At 43.8% G+C, this 26,872-nt stretch overlaps 1 protein-coding gene across 1 annotated transcript in view; it reads right to left on the bottom strand.

Annotated features, from left to right (window-relative positions):
* LOC119658005 (tRNA dimethylallyltransferase) overlaps positions 1-26,872 on the bottom strand; it is a 280,134-nt gene that overhangs the window by 78,498 nt on the left and 174,764 nt on the right. Inside the window, exon 5 of the mRNA XM_038065226.1 lies at positions 10,289-10,427. Coding sequence (XP_037921154.1) covers positions 10,289-10,427 — 139 coding nt within the window. The remainder of the gene's footprint in view (positions 1-10,288; positions 10,428-26,872) is intronic.

Below are 26,872 nucleotides of genomic sequence, written 5' to 3'. Positions count from 1 at the left end.
TGCAGCTGGAGTGTCGGCCTTGAGTCGGTTAATGGCGAATATTGGGGGCCCTATATTTACCAGGAGATGTCTCCCTATGAGAGCAAACCAACCGATTCGGCTCTAGGAAGGAGGTGCATAGTAAGCGCCTTGCTCAAATTCAGAGACGGGGCGCTTTTCGAGTGACGTCTTCTTATCGCACTGTCTTAGAATCGACGGTGATGGTGATCGCGGGAGTGATCCCCGTTGCCCTCCTTACCAAGAAGCATAAAGTTATCTACCGCCACAAGGGTGAAAACTTAAAAGAGGTGGTTGCCCCTGAAGAATGTTAATGCGCACTTATCGAGTGGCAACTCTCTTGGCAAAATGAGCCAATTGACAGATGGACTGTGCGGCTCATCGACAATTTAGACCCGTGAATGAATCGAACACACGGTGAGATTGATTACTTCCTTACCCAACTTCTAAGTGGGCATGGAAGTTTTTAGTTTTACCTGCACAGGATTGGGAAGACGTGATTTCCTGAGTGTGTGTTCTGTACTGGAGTAGCGGACGACGATGAACACACCTTTTTCTCTTACGAAAGGTGGGACGGCTTTCGTCAGCAACATTGTCAGAGAGATGCTGAAGAGCGCTGATAGCTGAAGTCGTGTTGCGCATTATGCTCTTCTTATTGCGAAGAAGATTAAACTCGACCGGCGGAGGGACCGAATGGCAAGGGGTTCCTTAAACTAACAACTCCCTTCCACCCCTCCCGATGGTGAAAGGGATTCCCTAACTTGAAGGCTCCCAAAGGCGGGAGAGTGGGTCAAACGGTTCCAGGCTAATTCTCAGATGACAGGGACTCCTTTTGCCGCTGGGACCAAGTATGTTTGTGGCCGTATTTATGACTACGTTCTTCAGGTGATTGTGAAGATCATTTATTAATGCTTGGCCTGTTTAATTTGGTTGAAAGTGGTCCCGTCTGGAGAGGCCCACGTTTGTTTGTGGACCGATTCCGCGTAAACCAGGTACTTCCAACCACCACTTCATGTGACATTGCTAACTGAATAATCCGCAGTCCGTTATAATTTGTATTTTTATGAAAGCTATGGGAGCCAACGTATCGCCTGAATACGAGCTCCATCCCTACTTGGCTGTTTAAATCGTCAAGTATGATTTTGATATCATACCTGCGACAAGCTTCCAGGGTTCGTTCTACTGCCTCGTAGAAGATATCGTTCTGCGACTCTTCAGTCTCCTCCGTAGGGGCATGAACGGTAATGAGGTTTATATTTCTAAATTTTCCTGATAAGCGCAGAGTGCATAGCCGTTCCCTTATGTTTTCAAAACCGATAAGAGCAGGTTTTATTTTTTGATTGACTAAGAAACCTACTGCCAGCACATGGTTTACTAGATGGCCACTATAATATATGATGTAGTGGCCCTTCTCCAGGAAGCCGATCCCTGTCCAACACACCTCCTGCAATACGGTTACATCAGCCCTATATTGGGACAGGATGTCGGCTAGGAAGCTCCATCTCTATGCAGGGAGCCCACTTTCCATGAGAAAATGCGCAAATCGTTATTCCGTTGTCAGCTCTGCCCAAACCCCAACCTGGAGAACCAGTTGGTACAATTTTTTCCGGTTTTTAGGCGCGGGAGACTCGCCTTTATCCTTCTCCGTCTGCAGTTTTTCGTTAAGAAAGAGCTCAAAGCGATCACCACGTGGAGGTGGAGATAGGGTTTGGTAGTAGAGCTATTAGTGTTGGTTGAGCAGGCGTTTCCCAGGTTTTATGCTCCATCGTGGGTATCAATCCACGTTTCCCCTGGGACCTATATTACTCTTTGACCATCATCACTTTGACTGCTACAAAACCCCTATATCCCTTGTCCCTCTCAGCTAATACATATGCAGGATTCATCGTAAGATTCAATATTGAATGTGAGACCATGGAAAAATTCAATGAACGAAACCGTCAACCACCATATTTTCGAAACATGGGTCCTTTTCTCAAAAGGAAAGGTGAATAGAGTAAAAAAGTGGTTCGGGTCTACCTAATTAGTCCTCTTCCCTGTCATGAGAATGTGAGCTGTGGAGTTCATCAATACAAAAACCAAAGCTTTCAGTGAATATAAGTGGAAAGTTCACAAATACCCGAATTTAGGCCAAAAGTGTTGAAATGCGGATTACAATGATTTGGAGACATTCGTATTAGAAACGGTTTTCGAATTACCAACCCACTTTCGTACTACGTCTCCTTGAAGCATTCGCACTTATGCAAATACCAGAAGATTAGAACATTCTATGCAAATTAATTGGGGCAATACGTCACTATTCATTTTTTTTTTATTTATTTTAAGCTAATTCTCTGCGTTTGCTAATTTGGTATTGCCCTCACGTTGGAAACAGCCGGCGTATTAAAACATTGTTCCATCTCTTCATGTGGCCATAGCACTTGTCAGCTTTGTTTAATTTCAGTTGGAGCAACCAAAAAAGATTCTCGGGGGCAATAACCAGAGCACAAGGCATTTATCACCTCAACTCATTTTAAAAAATTATCGATAGAAAAAAGTAAACACAACCGAACTAGTCAAATCATTCAAATATTTTTTTTTTAACACCACACAACACGCACTTTTTTCTATTCTTTTTTTTCTTTTCGATATTTCAGTCATGGCTCCCAACTCCTTTGATCTGTGGTGGCCAAAGTTCTTGGTATATGACGAATTTTTGTGTAAATATGATAGGCATGAATTGAAAAAATATGACATATGACATATTTTATGTAACGAACCAACATTCAGACCGGCATAGATTTGTACCGGGAGTCAAACAAAAAAAGTGGAATGAACTTAACGAACTTCTTGAGGAGGTGATCGCTCGATCAAAGCCAAAATCTAGATAAAAAAAAATTGTTTAGGCCCCCATTGATTAGTAACCAGTGGAAGATACTTATCGCGAAGTTAGATAATCACTTGGCCCTTTTTTCATGTGGGAGTGGAAAATTTTTACTAAGCGTGTGTAGCGAAACGTGTGAAATCTAATTATTATGTTTTAAGTGGTACGTAATTGAGGCGATGATAGAGGCCTAAATATGATTAAGGACGGTATGCCGACTACTCGTGAGGTAATTTTATCTAATTTGGCCGAAAGTAGGATCTGTTCAGCGTTTACCGCAAAATTAATCAGTTTCGTCTGAACTAATTGCGATATTAAAGTATACCCAAACACACTGGACCACCACAAGAGTAAAATCACAGCAGAATAGACCTTGAAGATAAATTCAAAAGCAACCAAAGAATATTCAATAGAAGATTCTCACTACATGCTGGAGGATGGATCATGATAGGGATTCCGAAAAGTCGAGTCAAGAATGAAGACTTCACCTGAAGTTGAGACCTTGCGGTAGTCCAGCGTGGTCAACCGCTTTTGCTTTTACTAGCAATGTAGTCATAGCAGCACGGAACTGATCTGTAGAAAATTGTACTAGTTGTTAATGAACAACCATCTCACGTTTTCGCTCTATACTTAGATCTCGCAGTACAATCCCCATGCCGAAATGATACCACTTGATCCCGTCGATAGGAAAATCCCATAGCAGTTTGACCACCCCGTCTAAGATTCTCTGCAGATTATATCTATAGTAAAGATGATAGTTTACGAATGAGATTTAATGGATAAGCTGTGGTGGGTCAGGTACATAGTATTGCTCAAAATTCTGACGCTGATATATCTATCTACCATGGCCAATTATTTCATCAAGTACGTTTCCTTATTAATGCGAAAGCAAAGAACTGCATATGGTGTCACCCGCGACAAAATGGTTGCAGAGCAGATTAATCCGCTTATGGAAGGGACACTAAACACTATACACCCATGCAATACAGAAACCCTTTACGGGGACGTCCTTCTGCCATCCACTACTGCCCCCCCACTACTGGGAGTGAGTTCAAAAATGGACTTAGATACTCGTCCATCCTATCTGCTGTACGGATGGTATTTCTTCTCAATTGAGGTTAATTCACCATAAACTATCTAATCAGATGAATGAGGTTACGGATAGTTGAAGTTTCAGAAGTAGTCTTTCTAAAGTGCATAATAAAATAAAAGATTGGCTTTTGATAGGTAGGTATCACTGGCCGTCCCGAAGAGCTACGGTGCTATGGTGCGTCGCTTGGATGCCACTAATTCCAAAGACCATAATTGCTGTGATATAAGCAAGGGGGCAACGGGATCAGATCTTCAGAGCCAGCCGGTAGTATTCACAAAGGAAAGTAGAACACCCACCCTGCAACCAGAGATCTCTCCGGGGTCCTCAAAGAATGGTTTAAGTAGTGTCTGTAGCCTGGCTCTAGCTAGCGCTTGACGGTCTCTCCTCAGCTTCGGTAATGCGAATTGCAGGGTATCCCGAGGCTGCCGGCATGGTCCTCTATAGGCGGGTGCCCCGCGCACACCGCCGTTTGGGCGCCTATGGCATAAGAGCTCTCGCGATAGAGTTTTATTATAAGCCAAATTCTCCTTAAGCTCGCACAGCTTTCGCCATCTGCGATTAGATTTCACTGCTAACAGTCACCAGTGGAATACAAATTGTGCTCATCATGGAATACACAGGAAGTCAGTTCTCCTTCGACCTCGGCATCTCCGCAACTATATTCACCACTCTTGCCCAGCGCTTGGTTTAGATTCCTCCTCTCCATTTTGGGTAAAGCGATACAGACACTCTCTTTAGCAATCACCGTGCCAGAGGACATTCTATTCTGATCTTGCTGCCCTTCCAACGTGTTACATGGTACACCTTACTCATTTCTTTCACCAGAATGTCGTTTCGGTCGACCAATATTTGGCAACATTTTTCCATGTCTCAAGATGACACTAGCTGACTTTTGATATGCACACTCTTGGTGTTCTCTAAAGACCAGCTTGGCATAAAAGTTCACAGTGTTTTTACAGTTCGTTATTAAAACCGCTTACCGCTTTTCTCGTCTACAAAGGACGGTTTTTTCTAATCAGAATTTTACCGCTCTTACTATTTCCAAGGCGTAGATCTCCACATTGTCTGGGTACTTAGCTGTAACAACGATAGCCAAGTCATCCGAAAAACCGACAATCGTAGCCTACGTACGGAGATGAATGTGTTTTTCACATCCAAAGCTCCTTTTGCCAGATTCACCACCGCGCTTATTGCAATCTACCGCAGAGTGCGTTTCGACTGCCACTCCGACAAGCCATTGATGCTTTCAACGATGGGTGGCCGTCTGTTGTAGATGATTATCTTCATGCCTTCCCCAGTATAGTTGGACCTACAGGTGGCTTATTAGGTTTGGGAAGCAACACCAAGTTTTGCTTTTTCCGCTAAATAGGGAATATTCCTTCTTTTAGGTACACCTCGAAAGGTGTTAACGAAAAGGTCGTGGCTAGTCCTCATTGCCAACTTCAACGCTCTGTTAGGAGTATATCTACACTTTGGGCCTTATTGTTGTCGATCCAGTCATTATTATTCACTCGTTGAGCTAGACCACCGTTTGCTTGCCGCTGCTTTCGTGGTGGGGGAACAGGGTGGCAACAATCTCCTTCAGGGAGATGCGGGTAGATCACCTCAGGCGATCTTCCTAGCCTTTTCATTATCACCCTGTAGAGAGCACCCCAAGGGTTTATGTCGGCATGGTTGCACTACTGCTTTTTGAAGCAGTTCTTTTTACTTCCCCGAATGGCGTCTTTTAAGCGCCCATGTGGTTTGTGTGTCTCGATCGTGGGTAATGGGCTTTTCCCTAAGCTCTGGTAATGCCTGCTTTTTCAGCAACATACAGTTGGCATAGGTGAATAGTACCCTTGTGGGCACCCATCGGGTGATTTGGGTGATTTTTTCTCCGTTTGTACCGACCAGGGATATTTTGGGCTTGAGCGCCGCAGAAAACTTGTTTTCCACAAAAGCGTTCGCCATCCACCCGGGCAAATCACTCGATATTCTGCGAAAGATCTTTTTCGAACTCGATTTGCCCTGGATGTCCATGTATCTAGATTGCCTGGTGGTCACAGTGGCACTGTGGGTATACTCTTCACTGACTTGTTAAACAACTCTATCCGCTAAAGCGGCGCCCATGTATGTTGAATTAGACCCTAGGCCTCATCTTTTAAAAGTGTATGATATCCTAGCATTTACGAATACAACATTTCACTTCGTTTGTTTCGAGCAGAATACGTCCTTTCATATTCGTTGATCAGCTGCCTCATTCAACAGCCCGCGCGTTAAAATTATATTCAGCCAAAGTCCTCTTGCGTTCAAAACAAGTGCGCTCAGCAGATGCTCATGCTCGACGAATGTAGCACTAGGATGAGCATAGCAGGGTCGTTTGGTCTTTGACCCAAATACCACAACCGATATGGCTCATTAATTACAGCCGGATCGAGTAGGTACTGTGCTGCGTGGTAGTCGAGGTTAATTTGAATCAACCTTACCTGCGTTGATGGCTCTCCTCTATTCCGATGGTCCACACCCTCCTTTCTTTTGCACAATAAGCAGGCTTGAGGATGGGGATGCAAAAGGGCTAGATTTCCTCTCAACGGCCACGACAGTAAGAAATTTGTGCCAACTCCCCATTCCTTGCTGATACGGCCTTCTGCTTCGCACCTCTTGCATGGATTCCACCTGTCATTTGGGCTGTTGTTCGAAGTGTAACCCAAGCCAAGGCATCTACAGCATTGCTCCAGTACCACCACACATAACTCAGTCTATTCTTACTTTCCCTGTTGTCATCAATTCAAGTGCTGTCTCGATTGGTAAAGTGACGATGGCGGTTTCTGTTCCACCGCAGTTTTTCCATACCGTTTTCACCGCTGACTGTTGTAGTCCGAAAAGATCGAATTGTTTTTCCAAAGCATCGTCAACCCCCTCTATCTGCATCACTACAGACTGTATTGATCTTCCGCCTGCTAGCCACTATGCCCGTCTACTATCCTAACAACTCTCCAATTTGGTTTAAGAATTTGTCCGCGGTTAGATACTTGGATTTTTTGAACTTGAACATAAGGTCTTCTTTCTGGGAACATCTAATGCGGCTTATATTATCTCTCAAATTGGTGAGTTCGGTTTCTGCCTCACTCTAATAAGAATGTAAGCATATGACCCGTCATCTCATTTGAATAAGATGATAACCGCCGGTTTTCCTCCGATCTTTCGTTTTCGGAGGTGCCAAATTTCTCCAGGCTTCCAAATTCTCCTTGAGAAATCCACTCAATCTTCGCGAAGTCGCGGCTACGTAAGTAAGGTCGACAGCTTTAGTTGTCCTCATGTGCTTCAGTTTTTTTTGGCAGTTGAGCCCTTTTCTCTTTTCAGCTTTTTGATTCATTCAACCGTTCGTGCAGCTTCTTTCCCGGTTCCTCTTCTCTCGTGTTTTGAACAGGCGTTATTTGCGTTGCCTAGTTCATTTTTTCGGACGGCGTTTACACTTTTCTTTCATCTTAAGCCTTGTCGTACGCCAACTAGATGCCTTTTCTCATGACTCTTATATTCCGATGAATATTTCGGCGCTCCTTGGTATATTCACAGAGTTCCTTTCACCCAGTGCGATAAAGGCAGCTCCCGATTAATCACTGCATCCTACATCGCTCGGCTGGTTTGACCTCAAGGTTTCTACAGTACCCAACGGGTTAGCTCTTTCGATATGTGAAAAATTGAGTTTTTCTAAACGTGAATGGAGCTAGTTCTAGTCCTTTTGGAGCATTTGTTACATTAGATGCCACAGTAGCCAATGTTCCCACTACTGACCGCAGTCGTTGGATATCGCCACAGTTTCCGAAGCCCTGAACAGTCACTTTATTCCTCTTACACTCCTCCCTGTTTGGATGCGTGCGTAAGGTGTGCATGCTCATAACACATTTGCCGAGCATTCCCATATCCACACCAAGGGATCCGCCTAATGGGAGATTTGGCAACACCACACAAGCGTGATGTGATGCGCCTTCTATTCGGGCGGCTGAAGAAGAAATCTAGAGACCTTTCACCAAACCCATGCCTTGTTAGAACTATATACATCGGAAGTCTTCGTTGGTATGTAGCACTGCACAACTACGACGCTCTCTAACTTGGACATAGTTTCAAAATCAAGATGCTATCAAAACACATCCCTGGGTCTTGATAGTGCGACTTATGGTGGCTGCTAGAAATAATCTGGAACCAGATTGACGCCTACTACCGCTAAGGCTTTCGAGAGTCCGAAAGCGCGGTGCCTTAGGAAGAACAAGAGTACTCTTCAAAGCTCCTCTATCTCACTTCGCTTAGACCTAGGACGCCCAGTCGATATCATTGGAATTTTTTCTCAAGGTGGAGAAAGAGAACATTCTGAGGTCAATTGTTGTCGTTGTTAAGGAGCGTGCAAATATTCTAGAAATCAATCAACTTCTAGCCACTTTCGAAGGCGAAAAATGCTAGTTGTGAGCGCGGTCCCTATCTACTATAATTTTGAGATTTATTCAACCTTCGCGACAAACACTACTCCTTTGATTCCAGAAAGCTGATAGCTAAAGAAAATCCCGGGTTATCAGCTCTTCCTCCTGGTCTACTTGTACCTGTTAATGGCAGCTTTGTATCCTTTGCAAGGTTAATCGTATACTCTCCCATATGACGCTAAACGACGAGGAGGACCACCTAGAAATTCAAATTATACTTTTCCATTCTTTTTTGGGTACTTTCCCTAGAGGCGTTTAACGATTTCTTTGAACTTGATAGCTGAGGACGAGGACCTTTCAATGGAAACAACTCAGTCTGGCCTCTCTTTTAGTTTCCATGACACTTGTAACTCATAAATAGCGAGAGATGATTAACATTATCCGCACTATGATGCCATAATAAATTCAGGAGCTTCACGAGGGCTATCAGAGTTTCCACAGGCTAGAATTACTTTTATTTTCATACTCACCCCGTTAAAAGAAAAACTATGTCTCATTCAACCATAAAATCTCATTAATTTCCCTAATTATTTCTGTTTTATCAACCTCTTCATCATTCAGCGGCGAATCGTTGAGTTGGAACAACCAAGAACATGAAATATCTTATTAGCCTCTCCACTTTCTGGCAGTTTTCATAAACTCTGAATCTTTCCAGCTGACTTAAATTGCGGAAACAAGTATTATTCCGAGATAAGCTTCATTTATATTCGTTCTGAACACACAATGTTGCGCGCTTGCATCCGAATTAACATAATAAGGAATTTATAATTAACTCATTTGAATGTCTCTTGCATAGAAATTATGTAAATATTTCAGGGGTAGTTGATTATGTGATCTAATTCGGAAGGATTTTTTTCTGTAAAAGTCCGGGGGTTTTTGAAAGTTCAACTATCACCGGATTGTGAATAATCCAGAGCGAATTAATTGGTATTTTATTCAATATATGAGAATCTATGGCTGGAAGAAGACGTTAAGATTTGCAATAAAATGGCGAGTAACTCCAACCTATACCAGGTTTCTGATTATCCTGAAAAAGAAACTCTTCTGAAGTTGTGACTTCAATTATTATTTCGAGAGGGACTTGTTTCCCAGGTTCTTTTTGAGATAGATTGCGTCCCATCAACCCCATTCTTTGAGCCCCTTTCCTCTTTCAATGCATAACGTACACTTTTGGATTCATGACTAAATTTATAGTTAATTTATGGTCATGTTCCTTTGACTTTTACTACCTCAAATTTGAAATTTATACAATTAATTCATAAACAGTGATGCTAATTATCACTTGAACGGAAACGAGAAGTTTACTGGCTTTTTCGGGTGGTTGTTAAGAAGTCGTAAAGTGTCTTCGATTGGAACAATCTTAATTTATCAGAACCGAATTTCTTTCCAACATAAGATGTAATATCATACCACCTCACCGTTACAGGTACACGTTATGTCAGGTGCACCTTGTTGTAAATTTCTCGGTTGAGAGAAAGAAGCTAAAATATTCCTTCCTGTTTGTTCCATAATCCATGCAATGGGAAGATTTATAGATAGATTTTATGATTATTGTTTTTTTTTTGTTACACAACAGCAGAATATGGCAACAAAAATACCTAATTATTTTTTATTAATTTCATGTGTTAATCACACTTTAGATAAAATAATAGTATAGACCACGCCAAATTATTTAGGAATATTTGCTTGTTCTGAGTCATAATTTATGCAGCCATAAATAGAACACATTTGGTTTTTGTTTGAATTCATTAAAATACAATTAATTAACTCTTATTATCTACATCCATAAAAAAATCTATTCTATTTCAGATAATTGTAATTGCCAGCATTTTTCTGTAATGCCATTTAAGTTGAATGCAAACTAACTGATGAAAAACGTACCTGGTTGCATCTAAGCCAAAGTAAAATCGTATGTGGGTATCGTAACGGTCCACCCAATCTGTTTCCACCTGGTTGACTGCGCTGTTCTTTGATAAATTCGCTAATTGGTATACCTGTTTCCTGATAAACCTCGAGGGCCCTGAAAGCAGAAAAAAATGGAATAGACGATATATTATTTAATCTAGTAAATTAATGATTTAGGGGTCTTAAAAAAGTTCCATTAAATTAAATTTTTCAACTAGGAAAGCAGAACTCTCGTATAAGCCTTAAGTCTCTCTTATGGTGTAGACGGGGAGAGAGAAGTTCATTATAAATATCCAATCGCTCAAGTGGGTTGTGGGGGGATTTTGATCGATGATCTAAATGGGGATGCCGATAACATCAAGTCCTCCTCAAGTCTCCCTTTACATCAAAAAGTATACTCTAATTATTGGGCTGTCAGCTCCAGCGTCCCCAAGTAAAAGTGTTAAGCATTTATAGGCGAAACCGTAGTTGCAAGCAGTTAAACTGTAATAAGGCCACTGTACTACATCCTAGTGCGTCTATTCAGAGACTGTCCCTGCTCCTAACATCATCAACGGCGCAATAACCGGTATCCGGTCTAGGCCTGCCTTAATAAGGAACTCCATACATTCTGGTTTTGCGCCGAAGGCCACCAATTCGATATCGCCAAAAGCTGTCTGGCCTCCTGGCCTACGCCATCGTTCTATCTCAGGCAGGGTCGTTTTCTTTTCCTACAATAGATATTGTCCTTATAGACTTTTCGGGCTGGATCATCCTCATCCATACGGATTAAGTGACACGTCCACCGCAACCTAGTGAGGCGGATTTTATCCAAATTCTGACAGTCCTGGTATCGCTCATTGATTTCGTGATTATGTAGGCTACGGAATCGTCCATTCTTATGTAGGGGGCGAAAAATTCCTCGAAGGATTCTTCTCTCGAACGCGGCAAAGAGTTCGCAATTTTTCTTGCTAAGAACCCAAGACACCGAGAAATACATAAGGACTGGCAAAATCATTGTCTTGTACAGTAAGAGCTTTGACCCTATGGTGAGACGTTTCGAGCGGGACCGTTTTTGTAAGCTGAAATAGGCTCTGTTGGCTGACAACAACGATTTCATCGTCGGAGCTGTTATCAATTGTGATTTTTTCCCCATTCGACCAGTGCGGTTTTAATGTGTGTTGGCTGATTGGTTTTTGACGGTGACTTTGCCACCATATATTTTGTATTGCCTTGATTGATATGCAGCCGACGATCTAGCGCCGCTGGCTCGATCTGGATGAAGGCATTTTTTACGTCTCTGGTGGTTCTTCCCATGATGTCGATATCGTCAGCATAGGCCAGTAGTTGGGTGGACCCCAATCATACCCCTCGCAGCTACTTCAGCATAATGGATCAAGTTTTCCAGGGCCAGGTTAAAGACGAGGCATGATAGGGCATTCCTTTGTCTTAGATCGTTGTTGGTGTCGAATGGTCCCGAGAGTGATCCTGCTGCTTTTATCTGTCCTCGTATATTGGTCAGTGTTAGTTTAGTCAGCCTTATCGATTTCGTCGGGATACCGATTTCTCTCATGGTCGTGGACAGTTTTATACTGGCTATGGCAGTATGCAACTGATTTCCCTATTCTAACAGTTTTTCTCTGATCTGTTGCTGATTTGGCTGGAGGGAAGGCTCTGTGTTATGAGCCAATTATGTTCTGGGCGTATGGGTAGTATGATAGCGGAGAATATCATATAGATGGTACTCAGCAACGTGATAGCTCTATAATTGCTGCACTGTTATTCCTTTCTTTTTCTGGATGGAACAGATAATGCCTCGTTCCAGCCATCAGATATTGATTGGCTGTCTCACACCGTGAGCATAAGTTCGTGAACGGCTTGGTGTAATTGGTCGTCCCCATATTTTACCAATTCGGCTGCAATTCCATCGGCAGCTGGCGGCTTATGGTTTTTAAGCTGGTGGATTGCCCAGACTCTTTCTTCTATACATGGTGGTGGCAGTATTTGTCCATCGTCTTCAGCTGGCGGGACCTCCAATTCGGCGATGTTCTGGTTGTTTAGCAATTCATCAAAGTACTCAAACCATCCCTCCAATATGCCCATTCTGTTGGAAGTCAGACTTCTCCTCTTTGTTTCGGCAGGATAAGCATCGAGGTGTCCATGGCTTCATCCCGTTGACTTGTTGGTAAAAAAATGTCAGGTGATGGCGGTTTTACGGTTTCTTACCAGGGCAGAGGCAAATCGTCAGACGCTGCCTCACCTTTGCCCTGGGAGCAGATGTTGAGTATAATTCGAAGAACACCACATGACTACGAATTATATTGAGCGCAAATCCGTCTTATAGATCAGAGCTTGGCCAGAGCTGAAAATATTTTTTTTGAGAATTGTGGGGTCCTAAGTCCGCATCAATTTAATGCTGGACTGGACCAAATGGGGAGCAACTTAACCTCTCTTTTTTTGGTCCACGGGCCCCTCGGTTAGGGCTTAGCACCCAAACTATACAAAAATGTCAGGCTATATTCTTACCAGGGCAGAGGCAAATCGTCAGACGCTGCCTCACCTCTGCCCTGGGAGCAGATGTTGAGTGCTCCTTTATATAATTCGCAAAACTCGATATAACCACGAATTATATTGTATTGTTGGTAAAACTTCCGCGCCTGGTGCAGTTGCTCCCCGTACTTTTCGAGTTCACAGACCTGTTAGTTCTCCGAGGTTTCCTTTTTCCGTCTGTGGAGTCGCTTCTCCGTTCGACAGAGTTCGTGATAAGTCTCAGCGCGTGCCCGCGTTCTTTGAGAATGCAACATTAGTCGATATGCACCTTCGTGCCGTCGCTAGCTTACATTCATCGTCAAACCAGCCGTTCCGACTTTTCTTGTGGCTGAGGCCAAGTATGTTTGTGGCCGTATTTATGATAACGCTTTTCAGATGATTGTGAAGATCATTTATTGATGTTTCATCTCCAGGATCTGTACTGACTGCGGTTATTGCGGAATCCATTTCCCCCTTATAAGTGTTGTGGCGGATTGTGTTGGGGGTAGCTTCAGTCCTAGCTCTCACCTGATTGTCAGAGGTTATTCTGGGCGCGTTGTTATTCGAGCTCGGAGCACCATGCTAACTATCTCGTCTATATAGGTCGTCTATATAGGTTCCCTATAGGTTCTGACATTCATCAAGGCTGAAAGGTGACGGCGTTCGATCAACACGTCTTCAATTTGGTTGAAAGTAGTTCCGTCTGGAGAGGTCCATGTTTGTTTGTGGGCTGCTTTCCGCGCAAACCACGTACTTCGAACAACCATTTCGGGTGACGCTGCTAATTGAATAATCCGCAGTGCGTTATCATTTGTATTTTTATGTAAGCTATGGTAGTCGATGTATCGCCTGAATATGGGCTTCGTCAATACTTGACTGTTAAAATCCTCAAGTATGATTTTGATATCATACCTGGGATAAGCTTCAAGGGTTCGTCCTATTGCTTCATAATAGGCACCCTTCTCTGACTCTGCAGTCTCCTCTGTAGGGGAGTGAACGTTAATGACGCTTATATTTCTAAATTTGCCTCGCGAGCGTAGAGTGCATAGCAGTTCGCTTATATTTTCAAAGCAATAACAGCAAGTTTCATTTTTTGGCTGACTAAGAAACCTACTCCGAGCACATGGTTTACTGGATGGCCACTATAATATATGGTGTAGTGGCTATTCTCCAGAAAACCGGTCCCCAACCAATGCATCTCCTGCAACACTGCTACATCAGCCCTATATTGGGACAGGGTATCGACTAGCTGCTTGGTAACTCCATCTCTGAACAGGGAGCGTATGTTCCATGAGAAAATGAACAAATCGTTATTCTGTTGCTGTTACCGGATTCGTCGTTGTATAGTCAATCCAGTCCGAGGTTCTTTTGTGGCCTTCGTAACGGATTGTTTTCCGTGTAGGGTTGTCAGCCCTACCCAACCCTCACATGGAGGACCAATTGGTACAATTTGTCCCTTTTTTAGGCACTGCTTCTATGCCTTTGCTAATGTTAGAATGACCCTTAAGCCCGGAAAGCATACCAGTTCTTCGTTGAAATGCTACCTACAAGAAAAAGTAAATCTGAGGATTGAACGTGACCAATCGGCCCAACTTTTAAAGCTTGTGGTTTCAGAGGCAACTAGTCGTTACAGGCAGGATATGCACCAGTCGGAAGGAGCTCGTATTACATTCAGCAGGGTCCTAACAGCGAAGGATATTATACAAAAATCAGCTCTGGTCCTACTGAGTCATCCATCACGTCCACCTCTTGATTATCTATGATGGTTTATTCCCTAGTATGGGCGCACCAGCTGACCTGATTTGGTGTTACCGTCTAGTGCTCTTAATACCCATTGATTGTCGGATTTCATAATGCCAATAGGATGGCAGACACTCATATCCCGGCCTGGAATATGGTTATCATTGTTGTCGGAAGGTTGGATCTATTCCATTGTAGAATTATCGGAATGGAACTCTGAGCCCGATCTGCAATTCACGGCCAACTCATCGGTGAAAAGTAACACGGTGATCATTATTTTGATTTCGAAGCTGAAAATTTTCTCAAAGCCGTATTTGATTGGATATCCATTACCTTGGATGCCCGTTTACTCAATTGTTCAACTAACAAGTACTATCACCTCTTCAAGTTCGTATAATAAATAAAGTGTAAAAACAGTACACGTTCATGAAAGTCTAATACACTTTATTTCGCACATAATTGTCCGAGCTTTTATATTTAGTAAAACACTTTATAAAATTATACTGGATTTGAAACTTAATGTAGTTATGCCCACCACGAACGCGAGCTTGAAGGATACTCCCATCGCTCCAGGACTTTAAAGGAGCCATCGTGTGGTGGTTGCAGAAGCCTCCGAGGAGCGTCCACTCTAATGAAGACCTGCGAACATGTTTCGAGGTCCCTGGGAGTGTCGACCTTCGGATTCGTGTATCGTGAAAGTGAACTCCTCTCGGTGGGCTGAGCGAAAGGCGAGGTGGACGGCCACGACGAATCGTCGCGAGCCATCAAAGGAGCCATCGTGTGGTGGTTGCAGAAGCCTCCGAGGAGCGTCCACTCTAATGAAGACCTGCGAACATGTCTCGAGGTCCCTGGGGGTGTCGACCTTCGGATTCGTGTATCGTGAAAGTGAACTCCTCTCGGTGGGCTGAGCGAAAGCCGAGGTGGACGGCCACGACGAATCGTCGCGAGCCATCAAAGCAGCCTTTAGTGTCCGGTGCCAACGTTTTAGCATCCCATAGGACTGCGGATGTTATGCAGTAGTCCTGTCACGTTTGAACTCAAGGAGCTTGCCTAACTTTGATACAAGAGTATACTCAAACTGCATATCCTACTCCGTCATGATTACGACAGGTACACCAAAGCGTGGGATCCATTCTCGACAGAGGGCTTCGGCACATGATTGTGTGGTAATATCAATCAGAGGTATTACTCCAGGCCACCGCATAAGCCTGTCGATGATTGTGAGGCGATATTTGCATGTGGTCTCGCAAAGGGACAATGATGTCGAGGTTGATGATGTGGAAGTACTTGGTCGACCTAGGGAATACGCCTACTTCCTTTCTTACGTGCTTGTTGATTTTGCACTTTTGGCACACGATGCACTGTCTGGCCCAACAGTTTTCGTTCTTGTTCATGGACGGCCAGAAGTATTTTTCAGTGACTAACTGCTTCGCAGTCCTGATGCCTAGAAGCGCAAAATCGTGTACTGCGCGAAATATTTCCTTTAAAAACTCCGCCGGAATCAATGGTCTGGGTCCCTCGTCTGAAGTCACGCAGAGTAAGTAGGAGTTTGAGTCGAAGCTAGGAAACTTGAACTTGTATTTGGAGTTTGCCTTCAGGCTCTGAAGCTCTGCGCCGTTTTTCTGCGTCTCGGTGATTGCCGTATAGTCGACCGCGGTAGGGACTGTAACCTCCAAGATTCGAGACAAAGCGTCTGCAACGACGTTGTCTTTTTTAGACACGTGTTGGATGTTGGAATTAAACTGGCTAATGGAGCTCAGTTGCCGAAGTTGGCGCGGTGACGCTTTGTCGGGCTATTGTTTAAGCGCGAATGTAAGGGGCTTGTGGTCCGTGAACACTGTGAGCGGCCTGCCCTCAAGGCAAAAGCAGAAATCTCTAGAGGCACACGTCGGGAGGTGGAGGACCTGAAGGCAATGGTAACAACACCAGCGAACGCAGTCTCGAAGCTTATGGCAACGGTAGATACTTTGCGTTCGGGAGGTAGATCTCGATCACAGTCACAGCCGAGGTCTGCTTCCAGAAAAGGGCGTTCGAATAGTCGATCGCCGGGATCCTCATCGACTTCGACGATTTGCTAGTACCACCAAAAATGCGGAGCTCAAGCGAGTAAATCTACCACCGGATGCACTTTTAACCTAACAAAAAACTAGGCTCGCTGGGTGTCTCGGCGATGGCTACTCGAAACACAGTATCACGTCGCCTTACAATATTCGGCCCTCTGACTAGGCGTTGCTTCCTGATCGATACAGGCGAGGTGCCAATTCTCCCTGTACTGGTGACCCCGACGCAGCTGCGTGTTCAGATCACGCCGGGGTCGCCACTTTGGATTTCCGTTAACTCCATGCTGAACGAACAAGTACTATCACCGGCTCGAATTCGTATAAGAAATAAAGTGTAGAAACATCGTCTCCGTTCACGGAAGCGTAATACGCTTTATTTCGCACATAATTGTCTGAATAGATTTTCGCTTTTATGTTTAGTAAAACACTTTATAAAATTAACCGCTATATTTTCTTAAGGCGGACAAGGGGAACAACGTTCAAATGCCTAATCCTGCGCTTCCAAGAATCAGATGTCAACCGAAAATCCTCAAGGAGGGGAACAAGATGCGAAAAATTATTGCGGACTCGAACTCACCGACGTACAACATCGCCAATTGGTTGATCAATGAGTACCAGGCCCTTGGGACGAATAATAAGTGTTCAGTTGCTAACTCTCATGAACTAATACAGAAACTACAACGCATTGAGTAGGAGTTAGTTGCTCTACATTTGGTCCGGTCCGACATTAAATGGATGCGGACTTAGGACTCCTCAATCCCTAAAAGAAATTGTCTAGCTCCGGCCAAGCTTTGGTCCGAACTATGGGCGGATTTACGCTGAATATGATTGGTACCCTTGTTGTGTTTTACGAATTATAAAAGGAAGCGTGCAGCACCTGCGAGCCGCTTCAGTCACGCTTCTTCCAGGGCAGAGGTGAGGCAGAGTCTAATGAGTTGTCTCTACCCTGGTACGAAACCGTAGTCGTATTGGTCCCTCTTTTCATTTTTAAAAATTGTCTATTTTAGGTTAGACTACAAATAGCAGACAAAAATCTAATCTATAACTTGCGGTTTCGTCCAGGGCAGAGGCAACTCATCTGACGCCGCCTCATTTCTGCCCTGGGAGCACCGTGATCGAAGTGGTTATAAGGTGGTATTTGCTCCCGTCATGTGCATGAATTATGACGAACGCAAATCCTTATCTCTTAGAAATACTCCGAGTTTTTTGCAACAAAGTTATTGTAAAATCTTTTGTCTGGAGGGTCTTCCCCCTTTAAGTTGGCTTCTAGCAACACAGACTTAGGTAAAATTATAAATCAATGTCCAGAAATTAATCCATCACAGGCCAAATTGAAATCCACCGCCAAATTCATTCAAGCTGGCGAAAACCCAACTTATCTGTTCTACAATATACACGCTCCACATATTAACAAAAAAAAAAAAAATCGGAAGAAATTAACAAGAAAAAAAAACCATTTATATGTGGACGCCTAACAACAAACCTTCTTCATGAGTGCCTGAATCTTAATTTAGTAAAAATGCATTTAAATGGCTCCATTGCTGCCACGGCGGCGAGTTTTGGAGATTACTGTGGGGAATTATGCCGGTTTGGATCACATAGCGCATCGGCGATGGGGAGCATACAATTCCCCATATGCGTATGTGAGTCTCACAAAGCCGGTTCGACCAAACTATGACGCCATGGCTGCATATCATATGGGTTGTGTTATCTACTGCCATTGATTCGCGCATTTCTCTTAACACAACAAACGAAGCTGTGGCTAAACTCTTTCATGACTCTTTCTACTCATTCAAGCGAAACTAAGCAATCGTTTTTCCCCATCACCAAATAAATTTTTAGTAGGAGCAATCTTTATCGAAAAGACGCCAACAGTCTCTCGAAATGTATTGCTACGCGGTTGGTTTGGCGGGAAATTTAAGCGTTGGTGAGCCGACCCAATGTAATGTAGCATTCCGGATGGCAGATATCAGAAAGTTAAAGGGGGATCGTGGATGGGACAAGTATAGGTGCGAAACCTTTTTTGCTGCAAAGATAAACCCCCGGGAATTCCCCGGATAAGCTTTGGATTGCATCAATATTGTCAATGACTTCCAAACTAGCAGAAGTTTATTACTGGGGGCTGAAAAATTTGGAAGATTGATCTAATTTTGTAAAAATAGAAACCAAGGAGTCAAGGAAACTAGTGTACACAACATCTGACTGATTGGTTGATTCAAGGTATATTGAAAGGGAATTTGGCTATTATGATCAAGGTACCACCTTAGCTTACCTCTCGTTCAGTAAAGTTTGGAAACCATTCACAAAGTTCGCTTTACGTTCATTCTTGGTTTCCATATAGGAAGTGGAGAAGAGCTATTCATATGTATCTACGTGGTGTACTGCGGAGCCTCAACCTGCTGGGCAGACTGGGTTGTATTTAGCGAAAACCAATGGGCTGCTATCAAATTCTCGGCTAACGTCCAGCATCTAAGATCAGTACAAAGTCTCTCTTGGGGACCGGCAAACCTCATCGCTAACGATTATTGTGGCTTAACTTGGGGGCTTAAGCGTTCTTTGCTGCTATGAATAAATCTCGGTTAAAACGCAATTTCACCTGCTATGACTTTCAAAAATATGGCCTTGACTTAGGCCAAAAGCATCGCAACAAAGCCCCACAAGTTGTAGGCCGGTGGTGTGCTCGACAGCAGGCACGCTAGAGGCTAGGACGGGCTCCAAGCTAGGCCGGCTCGCATGCTTATTAGCAACTTTTGGGACGCATCTTCGTGCCTTCTTCATTATGTTTACAAAGAAGATAAAAAATCACAATTATTCTGGCAAGGGGATGTGTACTCCCAAATTGTTTCATATGGTTCGCTTGACTCAGATTCAATTTTGGGAAGGCAAACTTTTTCAATATTTTCTTGGGAGTTTTTTTTTTCGGATGCTAGTGGAATAGAGGTCATTGATAGAGATTCGCACATCTGCCTGTCGGGGATGCGCTATGTCATGATTTATATTTTTAGATACCTTTTAATTTTAATGAATAGCACACTCAGGAGTTGATTGTACTCGAGAACAGTCAAAACATTTCTCAATTTTGCGAAGTATTTTGGATTATTTGTTTTGTTTTAGTAGTTTTTTTCTTGTTCCTTTTTTTTTAGTTTGGCTTCTTACCCTTCTCTATTTGATAGCAAAGTCGGCAGGTTCTATTCTACGAGCACGAACATGTGAAGGTACTAATTATTACATCATTAGGTTAAAAGATGGGTATAAGCAGAATACCATATACCCCATTAAAAATAATTAGTTTTATTAGCTGCAGCGCTAAAATGTTCATGAATGACTGAAACTTTATTTTGAACAATTCCCACGAGTGCATATTGAGCTTTTATTTGCCAGAGCAGAAACTTTACCTGACTGACCATAGTGTTAGAAAAATCATTTTCAAAAATTATGTGTGGCGTCAGCCGTCATAGCAAAGACAATTAGCCAGGACACAAAAATTTTATAACAGCATGGCGAATACCTAGTCAGGATACTTGAAAATAGATGGCTCAAGTGTCGTTAAGATATTTTGACATCACAGTGTCCCCGGCGGCTAAAAAGAAAGGACGAAACTTGAAATGGTACGCATGGTGGAGCATAAAACCTAGGAAAACACCTGCTTAACCAACACCAACGGCTCTGCTACTAAACCCTATCTCGATCTCCACTTGGTGATCACTGGGGGTTATTTCTTAATGAAAAACTGCAGTCGGAAAAGGATGAAGGCGAGTTTCCCGAGTTCAAAACTCTCGTAATCCAACTCAATCTGTCCCTTCTTCTATCAGCTTCGCTGACTCCACTGCCAACTCCCCACAACAATCCTGCGACCTTCTCTGCACCTACTTCTCTTCAGTGTTTTCTCCCTCGAGCCCTTCAACCTCTACACCTTTCATAACCACAGACTCCTCCGAATCACTAGCCATTCCTCTCCTTACGCCTTCCTTGGTTGAGTTCCTCATTGGTAACCTTGACCCCAATGTCGGACCTGGCCCCGATGGGCTTTCTAATCTCCTCCTCCTTAACTGTAGAAAACAATTTCCCTTCCCCTGTGTATAATCTACAACAAAAGTCTAGACGAATGCTACTTTCCCCGTCTCTGGAAAGAGGCCCTTATCATTCCTATCCTCAAGAGCGGAGACCCTTCCCTTGCTGTGAACTACCGCCCCATTTCCCTTCTCTCCTCGTGCTCCAAAATCCTAGAAAGATACGTCAACGACTGGTTGACCGCGCACTTCGGTCACCTCATTGTCAAAGAGCACCATGGTTTCGTGAAACATAGATCAACGGCTTCAAATCTTCTGGTCTTTACCAACTTTGTAGCTAAACGCTTGAATTCACGACAGGAGGTACCTGCTGTTTATACTGATTTCTCCAAAGCCTTTGACACCGTTGACCATAACATTCTCCTCTCTAAACTTTCTTCGCTAGACTTCCCTCCCTTAGTCATCTCCTGGCTTTCCTCCTATCTCTCATACCGTTCCTGCAAAGTTTCTTTTCATGGTCACTCATCTCGTTCCTTCTCTCCTTCCTCTGGTGTTCCCCAAGGCTCTATACTTGGCCCCTACTCTTCCTGTTTTTTATCAATGACCTCGCCTCCACCCTCACCTGTCCGTATTTGCTTTACGCAGACGACCTTAAATTGTGTGCCTCTGTTTCGTCTCCATTGGACTGTGCTCTCTTACAATCCAACCTTGATAATTTAGCCGGTTGGTGTTCGGTCAACAAGCTAACACTGAATGTCAACAAATGCCACTGGATGCGCTATTCCCTGAAACCCTCCCCATCATCCTTTTCCTATTCTCTCAGTGGTCAACCCCTTTCACTACTGACCTCCTTCAAAGACCTGGGTGTAATATTCGACGATAAGCTTCGTTTCAATTCCCACTTCGTTGACATCATCAATAGAGCTTCCAAAATGTCTGGTTTTATCCTACGTTCCTCGTCCGACTTTACCTCAATCCAGCCCTCCTTAACACTCTTCAATTCCCTTGTCAAAAACATCCCTGAATATTGCTGTGTAGTCTGGTCCCCCTACCGCATCCGCGACGGCCGCGCTCTTGAAGCTGTACAACGCAAATTCACCCGGACCCTCTTTTACAAAAAGAACCTTCCCCGGGTTGATTATCCGTCACGACTCCACACCCTCAATCTCCCCTCCCTACAGCAACGCCGTATCTTCCTTGATATGTGTACTCTTTTCAAACTCTGCAATGGTCTGATGGACTGCTCCGCCAACTCGGATATTACTCTCCGTATCGCCTCGTCTCATAACACACGTAATGCGGACATTTTTGATGTACCCTTCGCTGAGCTCGAGATTTACTTTCACTCTCCGATCCCGAGGTTTTGCCGGTCCTACAATGCCCTACAGCTTGGTTCCTTTGACTCTATGTCCCTCTCTAGCTTTAAGCGCAAAATATGCCATTTAATTGCTCCTCCCTCTGAGGACAATATGTAATAAGAAATTTGCTTTCTGTGCATTGTCCTCATTAAATAAATAAATAAATAAAATAATATCTGTAGATAACAGCGAAGCAGTGCAGGAACCCATATTCAGATAATACATAAGCAAATTTGGGAGATAATGTTAGTCACATTAGACGGTCCCAGAAAGGAGACCTTACTCGTATGTTGGAGTTCAAGAAATCTAAGGATGTAACCGCGGCAAAATCCTTCAGCCTTGGAAAGTCCTTAGAACAGGAAGCCGACATAAGGCCTAGAAGGCCAGAGATTATTACAATCTGCAAGGATATAGATGAAATCACACGAAGAAGGAGGTTTTTGCCGCGATCATCAGCCTACCAGTCGAAGCAGCATTCAAATTATTAGTAGCAGAGAGAGGAAGTGTAGGCTGGGTTATATGTTGGCTTAAGGAACAAGTGGCACTGAAGCGATGCTTTTGTTGCCTTGGCTTCGGTCACATTGCGAAGGCATGCTTGAGTTCGAATAACCTAAGGTGGAAGCAATGCAGGAGATCCGAAAGGGAAGGTTATATCAGGACGCACTGTGAAAGTGACCCAATACAAATCACAGGTGAGGTTGATATAAATCAACCCGAAACAGTGCCAGCTGGCGCAGGACATACTCTCGTAAACCATCTGCGAAAAAAATATCTATGTGGCCATATAGAAATCTCAGTGGTGGCATTTTGGACAAAGGCCAGAAGAACAAGCTTTCCAGGAAATAACGGAAGATCAGGAAAATGGATTCGTCATAGCAAAAGTGAAAAAAATCTACATATATGGCAACTATGGTCTAGCCAGTGCTACATTTGCCGCTGGGAGCTCTGATTCTGGACACAAGAGAACGCTGGACGAAAATAATGGCGAGGGATTTCAACGTGCAGCCTCTTGAGTAGAGCACCCTGACAGTGAATGCGAAAGGAGCTGCTCTACTCGACCTAAGGCACGCCTCCCAATAGAGACTGTTGCTACTCTGTTTCCTCACTAAAACAAATAGCGCGAAGCAAACGATGGTCCAGCTAAAAGAAAGGATATTCCTAAAAGATAGAAGATTTCCTGCTTAAAATAGAGGAATATTTTCTGTTCAGTGGAAAAAAACCAAGTCGGTGTTGCTTCCTAAGTCCAATAAGCCAGTTCCGGCAGTATATCACCTAATCTGCCTTATGGATACAATGAGGATGATGATAAACAGAGTCATACATCCCAGATTGTTACTTATCGTCGATAGCAGCAATGGCTTGAGCGCATTCAACCAGCGGAAACAAAATTAACTGGATGTTGGCTGACGAGTGTTCCCAGATATTTAGCGAGTCTGGTCGAAAATCACCTCACAGTGAGAACTCTCGGATACGGGGTGGATGAAAGCCTCAAAGAAAATAACGTCACAACGGGAGTACCGCAGGGCTGGGTACTGGGTCCCCTGATCTGGAATGTTATATATAGTATAGTAGAATATTTGCTCTCCTGTACCAGAACAGCCTACGATTATCGGCTTTGCGGATGTCCTGGCTGTATGCAAGTTTTGCAAGTTTAATAAATATTACTATCAAAAATCAAATGCGAGTCTTAATTATTTTAAATGGTTGTAGTTGTTACAGCAAACACCTAGAGGACGGAAGCAAACAGTGAAAACGGCAAAGTCCTGGCTAGGAAACGCCGAGCTAACCTTGATGGACGAAACATCGAAAACGATCTTAATACCACAGTATATTGGTGGGGGAAACAACCGGAGGTTGCTTATAGCGGTGTGGGAGCTGCCCTTCTATATATGGGAATGTTCATGCGCAGGTCGGTTAGGTGGGGGAAAAAACCTACCTGTGGACAAAAATGGCTATGGGAAGGGCACCCAGAACAAGCAGCTAATACGGAAGAAGAAAAGAAATTGAAGCTTATGGCGCACGGGCTTGGAACGTCGATACCCTTCGATCGCAGTGCGTCGTAGTGAATTACTCGGCTACTGTTGCACCTAAGGCTACAAGTCATCATCAACGCTGCAACAACCGATATTCGGTCTAAGACTGCCTTAATAAGGAATTCCTGGCATCCTGGTTTTGCGCCGAGGTCCAGCCAATTCGATATCCCTAAAAGCTGCCAAGCGTCCTGGCCTACGCCATCGTTCCATCTCAGACAGGGTCTGCCTCGTCTTCTTTTTCTACCATAGATATTGCCCTTCTAAACTTTCCGGGTGGGATCATCCTCATCCATACGGATAAAATGACCCGCCCACCGTAACCTATTGAGCCGGATTTTATCCACAATATGGTCATGGTATTGCTCATAAATTTCGTCGTTATGTAGGCTACAGAATCGTCCATCCTCATGTAGGGGGCCAAAAAATTCTTCAGAGGATTCTTCTCTCTCTCTCTCGAACGCGGCCAAGAGTTCGCAATTTTTCTTGCTAAGAACCCAAGTCTCGGAGGAATACATGAAGATTGGCAAGATCATTGCCTTCTAGAGTCAGAGCTTTGATCCTAAGGTGAGACGTTTAGAGCGGAACAGTTTTTGTAAACTGAAATAGACTCTCTTGGTTGCCAACAACCGTGCGCGGATTTCATCATCGTAGCTGTTACCGGTTGTGATTTTCGACCCTAGATAGGAGGAATTATCAATGGTCTCAAAGTTGTAGTCTTCCCGTTTGACCAGTATGGTTTGATGTTGTTGGTTGGTTGGTCGATCTGGATGAAGGCAGATTGTACATCCCGGGTCGTGCCTCTCATGATGTTGATACCGTTAGCATAGGCCAGTAGGACTTAAAGAGGATCGTACCCCTCGCATTCGTCACAAATCACTCAGCATCACAAATCGCTTTCTCCAAGGCTAGGTTAAAGAGGACGATACAAGTAGCCTGGTAAAAGTAGCGTTTAAAAAGAGAATAACACTTCCGGGAACACCCGATGCAGAGACACGGAAAAATGCCTCACGGACTGGTCATTCATCACAGTAGCATGACTACAACTGGTCGCGAAATATCGCGGGAACTAGTATTAGCGCGAAATCAGGGAAAATTGCGAGAAACTAATATACAAGCAAAACTAAACAGTCTCCGGCCGGAAAATAATAGAGTTGGCCGAATTTATTAAGGACAAATGTAATGTGCACCAACCCTTAATGGGATAATCAAAGCCATTAAAATGTTTCGTATAACAGTGCCAAGAACGAAAGAAAGCAAACATTACCCAGGCAATTCATGTGACGCCTCTCAAAACCCAAACGGTGGTAAACTCGAAAAGAAGAGTAGAGAGGGAGCGGACGATTCTTTCCGATCATCATAATACATTAAAGGGCAAAAGGGCCTCTTATCGGAAAAGGAAAAGCTCGAAATTGTTGAAACAGCGGCAATGCCTTTAACGACCTCAAGGAAGGTAAACCCCGAAAAAGAAACCACAGAAGCAGAGACCAAAGAAAAAAGCAACACGAACAAGAAGATTACGGCTCGAATTATTTCTACAAAGGTGCTATGACATCCGCTGATATTTCCAGGAAGTTCCAGCGTTCAAATTTGTGGAAACTGGTAAAATGAAAATAGGCTGGATCGTTCGTCGACTAAGAGAGCAGGTGCCTTTCAGGCGCGGCTTCAGATGTTTTGAATCAGACTACATAGCGGCAATATGCACGCATGACTGTGGCAGGTGGAAAACGTACAAAAATGGAGAAGAGAATTTAAGGAGTGCAAAGCTGGCACTGAATATATTTTGCAAGGAGAAAAGGGCGTCAAAAGACGATATGTGGAAGAGTCTTAGACGTAATGAAGAAATGTAGTTGATACAAATCAACGTTAACCATTTCGAGGCAACACAGGACCTACTCACTCAACCATCTATGAGATGCGAGTTGAAGTGGATATAATCAGCAAGTCTTATCGCAACAGTAATAGCGGAGCCTATATGTGTGGAAATCAGGCCATCCAAGAAATGGTGGAGTTTCCGGAAGGTGGGTTCACAGTTCCACCAAACGCTGCGATAGCATAATATGTGGGAAAGCTAGGTATGCTAGTGCCAGATACCAGAGGTCAAAATCCCAAAATCATAATCGGTGACTTCAACGCGTGGGCTGGGAATTGAGGCAGTCAAAATAGCAACATCAGGGGCCACCGTATTTTGTTCGACGCTTTCGCGGAGCTAGAGTTGATATTTAGCGATTAGGATGATGTTGATACCACATTGATGGGGAAAACGAGCCCGAATAGGTGGTCAAACTTTCGGTAGAATGAATAAATCAGGAAGTGCGGGCTGTATGCATTCGAGACTTTGGTGAGAGAAAGGAAGTGTCCACAAGCTACCTAAGCTTAAGCAGGCTATACGTTGGTTGGGATGCCGCTATCAATACAGCCATAAAAAGAGACTGTTAGGATCAGAACCGACTGCTTTATCAGTGCATTTGGAGCATGCATGGTAGAAGGACCCGGTCGGTGGAAGAGGCAAAAGCTACTACCAAAGCCCAATAAGCAACCGGGACATCCGTCATCATGCGGCCGGATTTGCTTTGTAGACATGGTAGGAAAAATGCTCGCAACAGTTATCTACAATAGAATTCTCCCTATCATAGAATATAGGTCAGAGCGACAGTTTGGTTTTCGTTAAGCCCACTCAACGATCAACGCCGTAGACGTGGTTTCGAACCTGGCTCGGGACGTGATGACCTCGAGTAAATGCTATGTCGTGATAACATTGGATGTTAAAAACACGTGCAATTTAGTCAACTAGCCGCATCATCACTTGTTGTGTTCAGCGCCTTTAGGACAATTTCAGGCGAGGCAGGGTATA

This window comes from Hermetia illucens, chromosome 5 (genome assembly GCF_905115235.1).
Source record: "Hermetia illucens chromosome 5, iHerIll2.2.curated.20191125, whole genome shotgun sequence".
Taxonomy (NCBI): domain Eukaryota; kingdom Metazoa; phylum Arthropoda; class Insecta; order Diptera; family Stratiomyidae; genus Hermetia; species Hermetia illucens.
The sequence above is the reverse complement of the archived record's forward strand: the minus strand, read 5'-3'. Positions and strand labels throughout refer to the sequence as shown.